Source organism: Eleutherodactylus coqui, chromosome 5, assembly GCF_035609145.1.
Source record: "Eleutherodactylus coqui strain aEleCoq1 chromosome 5, aEleCoq1.hap1, whole genome shotgun sequence".
Lineage (NCBI taxonomy): Eukaryota > Metazoa > Chordata > Amphibia > Anura > Eleutherodactylidae > Eleutherodactylus > Eleutherodactylus coqui.
In genome coordinates, this window is record NC_089841.1 from 219817939 (window position 1) to 219831017 (window position 13079).

At 42.2% G+C, this 13079-nt stretch overlaps 1 protein-coding gene across 1 annotated transcript in view; it reads left to right on the forward strand.

Moving 5' to 3' along the window:
• The window catches only part of UHRF2 (ubiquitin like with PHD and ring finger domains 2), a 102074-nt gene that overhangs the window by 59629 nt on the left and 29366 nt on the right, over positions 1 to 13079 (forward strand). Inside the window, exons 5-8 of the mRNA XM_066604253.1 lie at positions 632 to 741; positions 2726 to 2912; positions 4819 to 4942; positions 9101 to 9208. Coding sequence (XP_066460350.1) covers positions 632 to 741; positions 2726 to 2912; positions 4819 to 4942; positions 9101 to 9208 — 529 coding nt within the window. The remainder of the gene's footprint in view (positions 1 to 631; positions 742 to 2725; positions 2913 to 4818; positions 4943 to 9100; positions 9209 to 13079) is intronic.

Sequence of the window (13079 nt, forward strand, 5' to 3'; positions counted from 1 at the left end):
TCAAAGTGTCTATGGCCTTTTCTCCACCTTCTAACAGCTCAAATTTTGATTTAAGGTGCATTCCCTAATGGGCAGAATAGGGTCATGTGATCCCTGGTTTGTAGTAGAAGTTGTACATAAGTAGAGTAAGCAGGGTAGAGTTACCTGATTGCTTCACCGCTCCATAGACGAATTTGGAAAGAGCTACAACTTATAGCTTGTTCTCTTCATGATTTTAGTGGGAGCCATCTAGATTTGTGTCAGAACTGTGGGTAGGGACAGTCGGATCCACATAATCGGCAAATTATGACCGTATAGTGATAAGACTGGAATACCCTTTTAACACCTAATTAAAAACCAAACCACAAACCATTCATGGAGACTTCAGTAACCTATGAATACACATGTGTTTCTAGAAGTGCTCAATAGCAGCACTAGCAATGTTATTTTAGAACCTATTAAAACCCATGTTACCAAAATATATTGTATGTTTCATTCCCTTTATAGGCAAAAATAATAGGACCTTGAATAGAAATCCAGCAACTTTTTTCCCTTATTATGAGTTTTCATTATTCACACCTAATTTTTTTGAGTTTGCAAATACTGTAGTAAAAAAATGTATCAATCTACTATTTCCATTCCTATATTTTAGTGGTCCTGTTAATGCAATTAATGATTGCAAGGTTATGTTTCCTGATGAAATATACAAGATAGAGAAGCCTGGAGCATATCCTCTGTCATCCGGAGATGGAGAATTTAAAAGTAAGTTGATAAATGGGTACAATGGGGTTTTTTAGCGGTTAAAGGGAACCTATAGCCTCCCTACAACACCATAAGCTAAGTTATGGTGCTGCTAAGAGAGGCGACAGAGGGACGGTTTTATACTTGCCCGCTTAACCAACGGTTAAGTCCCATGTGCATGCTCACCCATAAAAGTCTATGGGAGAGAGCATACAGGACTCTAAAAAGAGTCCGATGTTTGTGCAGCGCGCAATCTTCAGAAGGGAACCAGAGAGCGGGTGTGCTGAAAAACGACATCACCCGGCTCTTTGTTACCTTCCTAACAGCACCATAACTTAGTTTCTGATGCTGTATGGAGGTGACAGGTTCCCTTTAAGAATAATTTGCTCATGAACATGCTAGACCCAAATTTTGCACAATAAAACAATAATTTTCCCTTTTCCCAATGGATTACATTATTGTTTTACTGTATGCTTGTAGCACTGCTTTCTCTTTCCTTCTATTCAGACAAAATTCCAGTTGAGAGCGAAGTAATTTTCTTTTATTGAAATGTTCACTGACTACTCAAACAATTCGTGCTTGTGTGATATCTAGCAAAAGACTATTTTACCTAAAATTACATTTTTAAGCTGAAGAATCACACTATAGTACTGGCCACTAGGGGTCTCCCTTCCTTCTAATTTGCTGGTCAGTGAGTGCTACCAAGTGATGCCCGTCTGTAGTAGCAAAGATCACAAAACTCTGAACAGAACGTGATGGATGACTTATGCTGCTCACTGATGTGTAAAGAGGGGAAGGAGGAAGACAAGACCAGAGACTCGCATAGATCTGCTGCTTCTACAGGTGCTTTTACACAGAGCAGAAAATTGTTTGTCAGTTTGCTCATTTGCTCAGGCGTTGAGTTGTAACACACCGATAATTGTAGCCTCAGCTACAATGGAAAAGTGTGAAATCAAAAAAAGACCATGTGACTGAACCCCAGAGGTCTTATATGACGACGTGGAGGGTGGGGGGCATAGTTGGTAATAAAAAAAATAAAATAAAATACAAATATATACATAAAAAAAGAAAATGGCCGATACCAACCAAAACCATCGCCATATGTGCCCTGTAATCCAAAACTATACAAATGTCCAAAACAAAATTAGGAACACATTCCTATACTTTATTTTAGCGTAACCATACGAATTTAAAAAAGAACTATAAATGTAAAAAATTTCCCTGCTTTTTAACTCCACAAAAATGGGGGAAAAGAGGAGATAAAAAAACCCTAAATGTCACCAAAAAAATGCAGCAAAAATAATTTTGGTAGCTGAAGCAAGAAAAAAATAGGGCAATTAAACCCTAAAAAATGAGCAATAACTATAATCGTTGCATTAAAACACTGGCATCGTGAAGTTTTCGTTTGAGCGATGATTTTAAGGTGAGCTTAAAATCCATTGTTCAGACACTGAGAGATAGTGTCTCTCAACAGGCCGCATGCTGTTATCTCCATGGGAGTCGCCAGATAACATTGTTTAATAACCTTGATTAACCATACGCTGGGCTCTGCAAACAGCTCATGGAGGCCCTTGTATATACAAATGAAAATGATAGTGTTAATGGCCTTTAACACTTTATGCAAATAGATCGCAAAATCTTTCAGTCCTTTGAAAGCTTTGCATGTAAATGGGCCTTTAGAGATGCAGTCTGCTGAGGGGAAATGGTTAAAAATGCAGGATACAAGTCCTATAATAACGATAACTAGTATTATGTCATGTACACATTAATGGCAACTTATTCATAAATGTTAGGTAATCTTCAAAGCACTACTCGATGGGCGAGGTTCACCTGCTTTTGGAATTTTGGTTGATGCTTTGCTCTATTAGGGCACAACTATCATCAGGTTTTTAATAACTATTTGGCATATCCATTATAAATTGATCACTGTGTAATCTGTTCTGAATTGGTGAAACCACAGAAATGTCTAAAACGTTTAAATATCTTACTTATGTAATTTTTACAGGGAAGAGTGGTCCTGAATGTAAGCATTGCAAAGCAGACCCCAACGCAGAATGTCGGTTCTGCTCGTGTTATTTATGCGGTGGGAAGCAGGATGCTCATATGCAGCTTTTGTGTGATGAATGCAACATGGCTTACCATATATACTGTCTAAATCCCCCACTGTCCAAGATACCTGAAGATGAAGACTGGTAAGTTCTTTGTCTCATATGATAAGTGGGATTCCACATGTATCACCTATCCTTCAAATCTGCAATTAGAATTACTCGCTCTTAGCATAGCATAGCTCTTCCATTCAAAGTCTTTATAAAAAAAAAAAAGAACATATAACAAAAAGTTTGACATTTTTTGATTTAGCTTTGTTTGTGATCTGCCATTTAATGTGTAAATCTCACCATTCTTTAAAAATAAAATAAATCCTTGGTATTTGTATAGCCGTCTTTTGAGCAATAATCGTTGTGTCTAAATGTGGCCATTTTTCACTGTTCGGCTGAACGACAGTTTTCAGTTCTGCTTGAAAACCATTGTTCAGCAGAATAGCTGATAAGCAGGACCGCACTCTGTGTTCTGCCTGTGCAGAGCTGATTACAGCTGATAACCTTGTTACAGCTGTTCTTGGTTCTCAGCCTGCCCTGCAGAACAGCTGATAGGCAGGATGGCAAGCTGTGTCTGCTGTCCATGGTGCTGAATTCTCCATAAGGAGACCATAGCTGAACAATGGAGCTAATTACAGAGCTCGGACCTCCTGCTGAGTTCTGTAACAGTTCTCAGAAGCTCATTTGCATGCAAATGCAGCTAATAAAGTACTAATGGCAATTAGTGCCTATTAAGCCCCATTTAGATAGATGATGCAAATGATACCCAACACTGGTTCCAGCACATACACTCTCCCATGCTCCCACACAGGAGCTTGTATCACTGGGTCACAGCGGGGCACAGTAGCAGATTTTAGTTCCTGCTCCCCCCGCCCCTCTTCATTCAGTTAACATAGTGGCCGTTCAATACTGAACGGATGCTATTTACGCTGAACGATCAGCTCATCGTATATGCTGCATAAACGATGAGCGATGAGTTTAACTATGACCGTGCAGTGTAAATTGCTGCCGTTCAGTATTGAACGGCCACTATGTTAAGTGAATGTTAAGGGGTGGGGGGAAGTAGCAAGAATTAAAATCTGCTCCTGCTGCCCCGCTGTGAGCCAGCGATACAAGCTCCAGTGCAGGAGCACAGTAGCGTGTATGTGCGGGGATGAGTATTGAGCATTTTTGCCCGACATTCGTCCCCTCTAAATGGGGCTTAAGTACTTTATGCAAATGATCGCTGATCTTTCAATCTTTTGAGAGATATATCTGTGTGTGTAAATTGCCTTAGTTCCGCAGCCCTTTCAGGTAGTTTTTATGTATAACCCCCCCCCCCCCCACCACCACCACCACCACCAAGCTGGGTACTCTTTTTACCAACCTTGGAAGGCTGAGTTAACTTTGAGCCAGCTACCTGAACCAAGCGGGGATTGAACCCCCGCATGGTTCAGGTAGCCGGCTCAAGGTTGACTCAACCTTCAGGTCACGAGCAAGAGCGTAGGACTGCATTTCTGCTGCCTTAGCACTTTGCGCCGCAGGAAGCTGATATACATAAGATGTTAACTTAGATACTGAAATTAACCAATTTCAACAATTCAGACAAGATAAAACTGCATACTGTAGGACATCGCCATGTAGTAAGTGAGTCGAAGCATATAAAAAAGTACAATAGAATGCATTCCAGGATGTTTTTATTTTTGATGTAGGTAAGGCTGTAATAAGCTGTGTGTTGTTCTTGTGTAAGGCAGAGTTTGTGAGGTTTAGGTGACATGGGAATGGACCTGTTATAGGAAGGAGAATGGAAGGAAGCAGGAAACATCCGACCGGGAAAGAAGGCGCAGGGCTGCAATGCAGCTAACACCTTGTAGGGCTTCCTCTTTACTGATAACACAAAACGTTAATACAAATCTCACGTGTCCTTTTATTTTTGTGAGATGCAATATGGCTACATTAGGTATCTCGTCTACCTGAGCTTTATGTGTGTTCTTTAGTTCTCACAGAACAATTTTTCTTCCAGGTATTGTCCTTCCTGCAAAAATGATTCAACTGAAGTGGTGAAAGCTGGAGAAAAACTGAAGCAAAGTAAAAAGAAGGCAAAGATGCCATCAGCAAGCACCGAGAGCCAAAGAGACTGGGGCAAGGTATACCTAACGGCTGCCTTATTTGATACATTCATCAATATACTTATTCAGTATGCTTCAATGCAATTATTACTTGGGGTCCTTTTAGATGAGCCGATTGTTGGAGTAAGCGAGTAATGTCATCGTTGGCTCGTTCGTTCTCCTGCAGCCTGTTTATACAGCAGATACATCGTTGGCTCATTGAAACGAGAAACGTTCAGTCTTTCACATTCGCTCTATAAGGGACTGATGGGGACGGAGCGAGTGCTGTTTAAACCGAACGAGCCAACAACGATTTTTTACGCCTGCGTAAAATGAGCGCGGAACAAAAAGTGAAAAAGTTGTTGGGTCGTCGTTCAGTCATTGGATTGTGTTTAGTCTGAACGATTATTGCTCACTTTTGTCCATTTGAATATTTTTTTGCATGATAAGCATTTGGTCTAAAAAAACCCCTTTACTGTAATGGAAAGGATTTTCCGGATTTGGTGGGAGTGAGTGCGTACTTTTTTTTTTCTCCAGGGAAATACTATTGGTGACCTATCCTTGGGATAGGTCATCAATAGTTGATCGGCCAGTGGCCATCGCTTGGGAGCCCGGTCAATCAGCTGAGCGGGCGCATGCTGTCAGCACCACAAATATACAGAGGTCGGAACGGCAGCCTCCACACCAACCTCTGTGCAGTGGCTGGCGCTTGTAACTGATTTTAATGAAAGCCGTGCCTGCAGTTACAAGCGACGGCCACTACACGGGAGGTTGGCGTGGAGACTTCTGCTCCAAATACACAGAGGTCGGAGCAGAAGCCTCAGTGCTGCCCTCCGTATAGTGGTCGGCACTTGTAATTGCAGGCACGGCGTTCATTGAAATCAATGTGAGCCGTGCCTGCAGTTAAAAGTGCCGGCGACTACTTGGAGGTCAGCGCGGAAGCTTCCGCTCCGACCTCTGTGGATTTGCGGTGCTGACATGCGCTCGCTCAGCCGATCAACTTTTAATGACCTATCCTGATGATAGGTCATCATTGGTAATTCCCTGGAAAACCCCTTTAAATGTACAAAGTGTTCTCCTCTCCATGCTGTATACTGTTGTGTGTTGCCTCTTTGTAGGCCTTAACTAATTGATCAGAAGTTAAGAAAGAAAGTAGTGCTTCAGAAATATCCCAGTTTCCCATATTTCATAACATTGTAAGTATCTGATACTATAATTTATCATGACATTCAGAGAAATGAAATCAATTTCTTGGGTCTTTCCCCGAGATGTTTGATCAGACATTTCAATTAGAGTCAAAAGGTACAATATGAACAAACTGTTTTTACTTTGTACCCCTTAGTCCCACGATTCTGCAAGCAGATTTAAATAAAGCTCTAATTTCCATAGCTAGGGGATTAAATAGATTGTAATTTTGTATCCAGTCTAAAACTCCTCCCACAAGCATGTGATCAGATATTTCCATAGCTGAAAGCGAATCTGTCACCAGGCTGCCTTACTGTAATAACAGAGACCCCATTCTGCAATGGTTCATTTACTTGATTCCATTTAGTGCTTTTCATAAAATCTGCTTTTACAAGCTGCAATGTGAGCCAAGGATGTAGTGCTCTCCAATGTGTGTGGCTGCCCTGTAGTCCTCAATATTTGAGTTGTGGTTCCCTCACCTTCCCGCCACTAATCCGATTCACATTGAAGGGAGAAAGCTGTCAATCAGCATTGGGAAGGCAGGTTAGTATGAGGGCTCATTGTAGTAACCTAAAGGCCCTTTTACACTGGAACAGTATTGGGCCCGACACTCCTCCCTGTGTATCCTCGCTCCCGTGGTGTTACACAGGAGCGAGTATTGCTGGATCGCTCACAGCGCGGCCTGGGAAGTGGGCAGCTGAAAAAGAGTTCTCTCCCCACCCTCCCCCCGCCCCTCTCCATTCACTGTAAGCAGCGGCCGTTCAGTATTGAACGGCCGCTGTTTACACTGAACGATCGTCGTTCAGGATTTTAAGCATGCTTAAAACTGAACACTTCTCGTCCAGTCATTCAGTTTCTGCTTGCTTTTACACGGGACAATTATGGTTTAAAACCCCGCGGGAGAGTGGGGTTTTGAAGGACCAGAACGATACCGTCCCATGTAAAAGGGCCGTGATGATGATTATCCTTTAGTCGCATCCGACATTCAGTCGCTCTATGGATCAATGTTCTCCACACATTCCTGTCTTTTACCGCGTCTTTCAGTTACGTGATTGACACGTTCATAGTGGTCTTGATTTTATCTCGCCATCTTGTTCTTTGTCATCCTGATCTTCTCTTCCCACTGACCTTGCCAAGCATCAATCCTGCTTCCAGTGAGTTAGCGCGCATCACGTGGCCAAAAAAAGAGAGCCGCTGTTTGGTGATTTTTGCCCTCTAATGATATTTTTGGTTTGACGCGATCTAACACTACCTTGTTCGCTGTCATGGCAGTCCAATGTATCCGCAGCATTCTCCTCCAGCACCAGAGTTCAAACACATCAATTTTCCTTCTGTCTGTTTTCTTGAGCGTCCAACTTTCGCAACCGTACGTCGTTATGGGAAAGACGATTGCATTGACCAGTCTGTTTTTTGTTGCAATGCTAATATCTCTGCTTTTCCCGATCTTTTCCATTCTTTGCATTGTATTCCTACCAACTGTAATCCGTCTCTTGATCTCAGGTCCAGTTTGCCCGTTGCAATCGATTTTTGGATCCAAGGAAGATGAAATTTAGGACCGACTCGACTTCTTAGTTGTTAATTTTTATGCTCACTGTGCCGTTGCCGACCGCGGTCATGACTTTGGTTTTCTTGCTGTTGAAATACAGTCCCATGCGTTCGCTTTCCTTTTGTATTAGTTGGATAACGTATTCCAGGTCCATTTCACTTTCTGCAAGCAGGGTTTTAAAGAGGGCTTAAGCTACTCTTATAGTAAGCGGACGCTGGCCATCTTATGGTAAGCGGACGTTGGCTGCTCTCGCAGCAAGCGGACGGGGGCCTATTAACACAATGGGTACAGCCACTAACTCCAAGACACACCAACTCAAACAATTTTGTGTAAAGAAAGATTGGAATTAGAACATATGGTGGGGTTACAGGCTCCGCTTTGTTTTTTTTGTTTTTTTTTAAATGGCGTGCGTTCATAGAAGATTGTTTCACCACACGAGAGATTGTAGAATGTGTGAAGTCATTCAAGGATACCTCATGGTCCCTAAAAGTGCATGACGCAAACCAGTTGGGTAGATTTAAGAATAGACTAGAAGAGGGGAGAAGAAAATCAACAGTGATCGATAGCTTACTGGACGTTCCGATACAAACTTCATACCAATATTCATGTAGAATATGGAGTGCAGAGTGGTAGAGTGACCTTGGTGCCCAGCAGGTTAGTTACTTGGTTTAAGTTTATGAATATTTCATAGCAACATGAGATGATAACGGGAGTGACATGATGTAACCTACGTCCACCTACAAGTCTCTCTATTTACCAGTCCTAGTTGGCTGGATACAATTATGGAGAATGGTATCACTATGCAAGAAAGTGATACTGATTGTCAGATGCCTTTCTGATATACCTTTTACATTGACAATGTTCAGGGGTTAGGTTCTGTCCTTGTCAATCATACTGTAATCAATGGTCATAGATGAGGGCTACAACTAGTAACATATAATTTTTATACCAGTCTCACGCGAATGGGTCTGATTCTGCATGCGAGGAGCCAACAGTAGATTCTGGCTGTGAGCCCGACTGGTCACCCTGCGTACCGGATTTACGTCTATTGCTAATGACCGCGGTGGCAGTCATGCACAGTACAGCTTTTTTTCCCCTTTATGTTTCCCATGCCATTGCTTAGCGCTGGCGCGGGTACCTGTAGCCCATATGCAATGTTAATTGTGTATGAACTGCGGGTCGGACATCTCCATTGACTTCAATAGAGGCTGTCCGCGGCAAAATTGTGCATGCTGCAATTTTTCTTCCACTAGTGGAGTATGCAATTCGTATCTGTGAGTGTTAAGGAAAAATCAAGAGCACATGGTTTTCAATGCCTGCGTTTTGCCGCGGAAGGTCCAGTCAGACAGCAATCGTGGATCTCGTAATTGGAATCTGTTTGTGTGAGAACCCTTTTATTGTGAATGTACTAAGGTTCCTCATCCTATGCTAACCCAACTTTTTTTGTTCTTTCTTTTTCTTCAAAGGGAATGGCTTGTGTTGGTCGTACTAAAGAGTGTACTATTGTTCCTTCAAATCATTATGGCCCTATCCCTGGTGTTCCCGTTGGTGCGTTGTGGAAATTTAGAGTTCAGGTATTTGCTTTTGGGCTACATTTTGTATGTTTGTATTTCTTTTAATCACTTTTTGCACACTTTATAGTGGCAGGACAACAGAATCCCTACTGTTATCTTTATTTTATTTTCAGAGGAAGGTTAACCTGGAACGGTAAGAGCAAAGCGGTAGAGATATTGGAAAACTTAATTTTGGAAGCCTAGGGAAGGGTCCAGACGGGGTGGATTTGCCGCAGAATTTCCATGCAGACTCTCTGCACAAAAACTCTGCGGCATTTACAGTAGCAGCAAGGTGGATGAGCTCTTGAAAATATCGTCCACAAGCTGTGGAAATAATCTGCACAAAACCCATGCAGAAATTGACATGTGATGCGGAATTCAATGTCAAATTTATTGCTGTTTCCACCGTGGAATTCACCTTTTCTCAATGAAAGGGTGAATTTAGCACCATAAGCAGGAATACATTGAAAATCCACACCCTCTGCAGCGGAATGCCCACTGCGGACATTTTCCTGCAAATCATCCCCCGTGTTGACCCATCATTAGGGTATTTTCACATGGTGGATTTAGATTAACCCCTTAGTGACGGCCCAGGGCTGCCTTTGCAGACTGCCTATGAAGCCATTCCTGTGGGGTGGCTTGATAGGCTGCCTGTCAAAAAGTAGCATGACGTAATGCTATAGCATTACGTCATACTGCATGAGCGATCAAAGCATTGCTGGTTGTGGTCCTCTAGGAGGACTAAAATAAAGTGTAAAAATAAGGTCCATAAAGTTTTAGTAATTATTAAAAGAAAAAAAAGGAATAAAAGTTAAAAAAAATTCCTTTTGCCATATTTGCAGTACAAAAATGAAAATAATAAACCAAAAATACATGTTTAGTATCGCTGTGTCTGTAAAAATCCGATCTATCAAAGTAATGCATTATTTACCCCACACGGTGAATGTGGTCCGAAAAAAAAAAAAAAAAGAATGCCAGAAATGCACTTTTTTGGTCACCCTATCTCCGAGAAAAAATGTAATAAAAAGTGACCAAAAGGTCATTTGTACGTGAAAATGGCACCAACGGAAACAACAGGACATACTACACAAAATGAGCCATCACGTAACTATGTCGACAGAAAAATAAAAAGTTATTGTGCGCAGAAAATTGACACAGAAAATTTTAAAAAATTGAATATCTTTTTAAAAAAAATACAAGTAGTACAGCAAAAAAAAACAAAAAAAAACATATACGTTTGGTATCATAGTAATCGTACTAACCAATAGAATAATTGGTATCAGGTCATTTTTGTTGCAGTTTGTGCGCCGTGGAAACCGATGCACCAAAAGATTGTGGAATGTCGTTTTTTTTTTCCATTTCTCTCTGCTTAGAATTTTTAAAAAGTTTAACAAGCCCTTATACAGCGATGTAGATGGATAAATAAAGGCGCTTCAATTTTTTTAAACGGAGGAGGAAAAAACGAAAATGGGAAAAAAAAGCTCTGTCACTAAGGGGTTAAGATACCACCACAATAGTCGTCCGAATCTGTGTCCCATTCATTTGAATGTTGTTGCTGCGGATTTAATATTAGTGTTTGATATTTAGTTTTGTGGAAAGAAGATAAATGATGCTACTTAATGCAGTTCTGTGTGGAGTTTTGCCCTTTATGCTGATTATCGGCAAAATACTCGTGTTGTGTGCTCAACACACAAATAAAACTTCTTGCAGTAAAATAATTCTGCATGGAAGTTTTACACCATGCGTATATTGCAGATATTTTCCACCCATTGAAATATATGATGAAAATTTCCACAGCATTTTTTCCACTACGTGCAAACCTGCTTTCAGTCTTGATTGCATTTTGCGTGTGCTTTTATTGTTACTGCATACGTAAGCCCACAGGTATCAAGACTGGGATTTCATATGCAGGTCTAAGAAACTTTTTTTAAAAACTGCCGTTAATTGTACCAAATGTATTAGGAGGTGCGCGCCTTTTAGAAAATTTCGAAAAAAGTTGGAGTGCCCTAAAGTCAGAAAATCTTAGATTTGTATCAGAATTGGCACCATTTTCTTTATTCAGTATTAATAAATATGTTTAAAAGTTTAGGCCATGTTCCTATTGGTAAGCCACACCACTTTGCAACTCTTGCTGAGCACAACACACAAAAAAGATGCTAGCTCTGATTTTGGCCATTTATCCCTTTCAATGCCATGGCCAGTGGTGACTGCAGGATCTAATTGGTTTACAGAGGGAGGGGGCTCCATCGCTCACCCCGTCAATTTTGCTATAGCAGCCAGAGGCCAAAACAATAGTCTCTAAGTCTGCCATTCAGAAAAGCCGTATTAGGGTCTGAAAGGCTTCAGTCCCATTTACACACAAAAATCATCTTTAAAACAATTGAAAGTTTTAGCTATTATTTTACTTGAATTATTAATGGACACTAATGTCCATTAACATTATATCATCTTAATTTGCATGTAAAAGAGCATCCGGAAGCTGTTTGCGGAGCCCAGCACACAGCTGCATTGTTCTCGTCGGGGCTGCCGGCAGAATACAGTGTAATCACCTGACTCCGCGGAGAACACAGCATGCGGTCTATTGAGAGTAACTTTATCTCTCTGCGATTAAAAGATAGATTTTAAGCTCACCTTAAAATCATCATTCAGACGAAAAGTGCTCGATGGCCGCGTTTACACGCAACTATTATTGCTCATTTGCTGTCGCATTTAAACAAATTTTGAGCGATAATCATTACGTGTAAATGGGCCTTTGCAGTCAGTGTAAGGGCTCGTTCAGGCGAGCGTGTTTTGGTGCGTACTTAGGTGCGTACATACGTCCGCACCTAGGTACGAGCAAAAGCACGCGTGAACACAGCTGCGTGCTTGTTGTCAATGGAGCCGCGGCCGCTGCCGGCGGCTCCATTGAAAACAATGCTCTGCCGGTCCCCTGCATTCTTTTCCAGGGAAGGGCTTTACATATAAGCCCTTCCCTGAAAAAGAAACATTTTAGTGCAAAACAAAAAAAGAATAAAAAAAAAAACTTACCTCTCCGCCGCTGCTGTGACCCCCGCGGGCATGAAGAACACATCTGCCGCATGCGGCAAATGTATCCTTCACCCCCGCTAGTTAAAAGAATTCCCTGCTGCTACATCTGCCACATCTGTGGCAGATGCAGCAAAAGGAATTCTTCAATTCTCAACCGCAGCTGTCACACATGACAGCTGCGGTAGAGAATCCTGCTGCCGGCATCCTGTCAATGGCTTTTCAGGGAAGGGCTTAATAAGCCCTTCCCTGAAAGGCCATTTAAAATAGTGCAAAAAAAAAAATCTCACCTCCCTTGAGCTGCCGGGGCTCAGCCGCGACTTCTAGCGCTGTCCCAGGCTCTGTGGTTCTGAGCTATCAGCAGCCGGGGATTTAAAATCCCCGCCTGCTGGTAGCTCTGATTGTGGTTGGCTGAATTGCTTCAGCCAATCACAATCAGAGCTACCAGCAGGAGGGGATTTTAAATCCCCAGCTGCTGATAGCTCAGCAGCGCTACAGAGCCGGGGACAGCGGCAGAAGTCCCCGCTGAGCCCCGGCAGCTGTTAGTGGCTTTGCAGGGAAGGGCTTCATATGCCCTTCCCTGAAAAGCCTTTTAAAATAGTAAAAAAAAAAGAAAAAAAATAGGTACTCACCTCCCTTCAACTGCCGGGGCACTGCCGCGTCTTCTCCTGCTGTCCCCTGCACTGTGTTGCTGAACAGCTGATCTATCATCAGCCGGGGATTTAAAATCCCCGCCTGCTGAAAGAGCTGAATGTAATTGGCTGAGGTGCTCAGCCAATCACAGGCAGCTCTCACCTGTCATTCATTCAGTGCAGGGGACAGCAGAAGAAGACGCGGCTGTGCCCCGGCAGCTGAAGGGAGGTGAGTA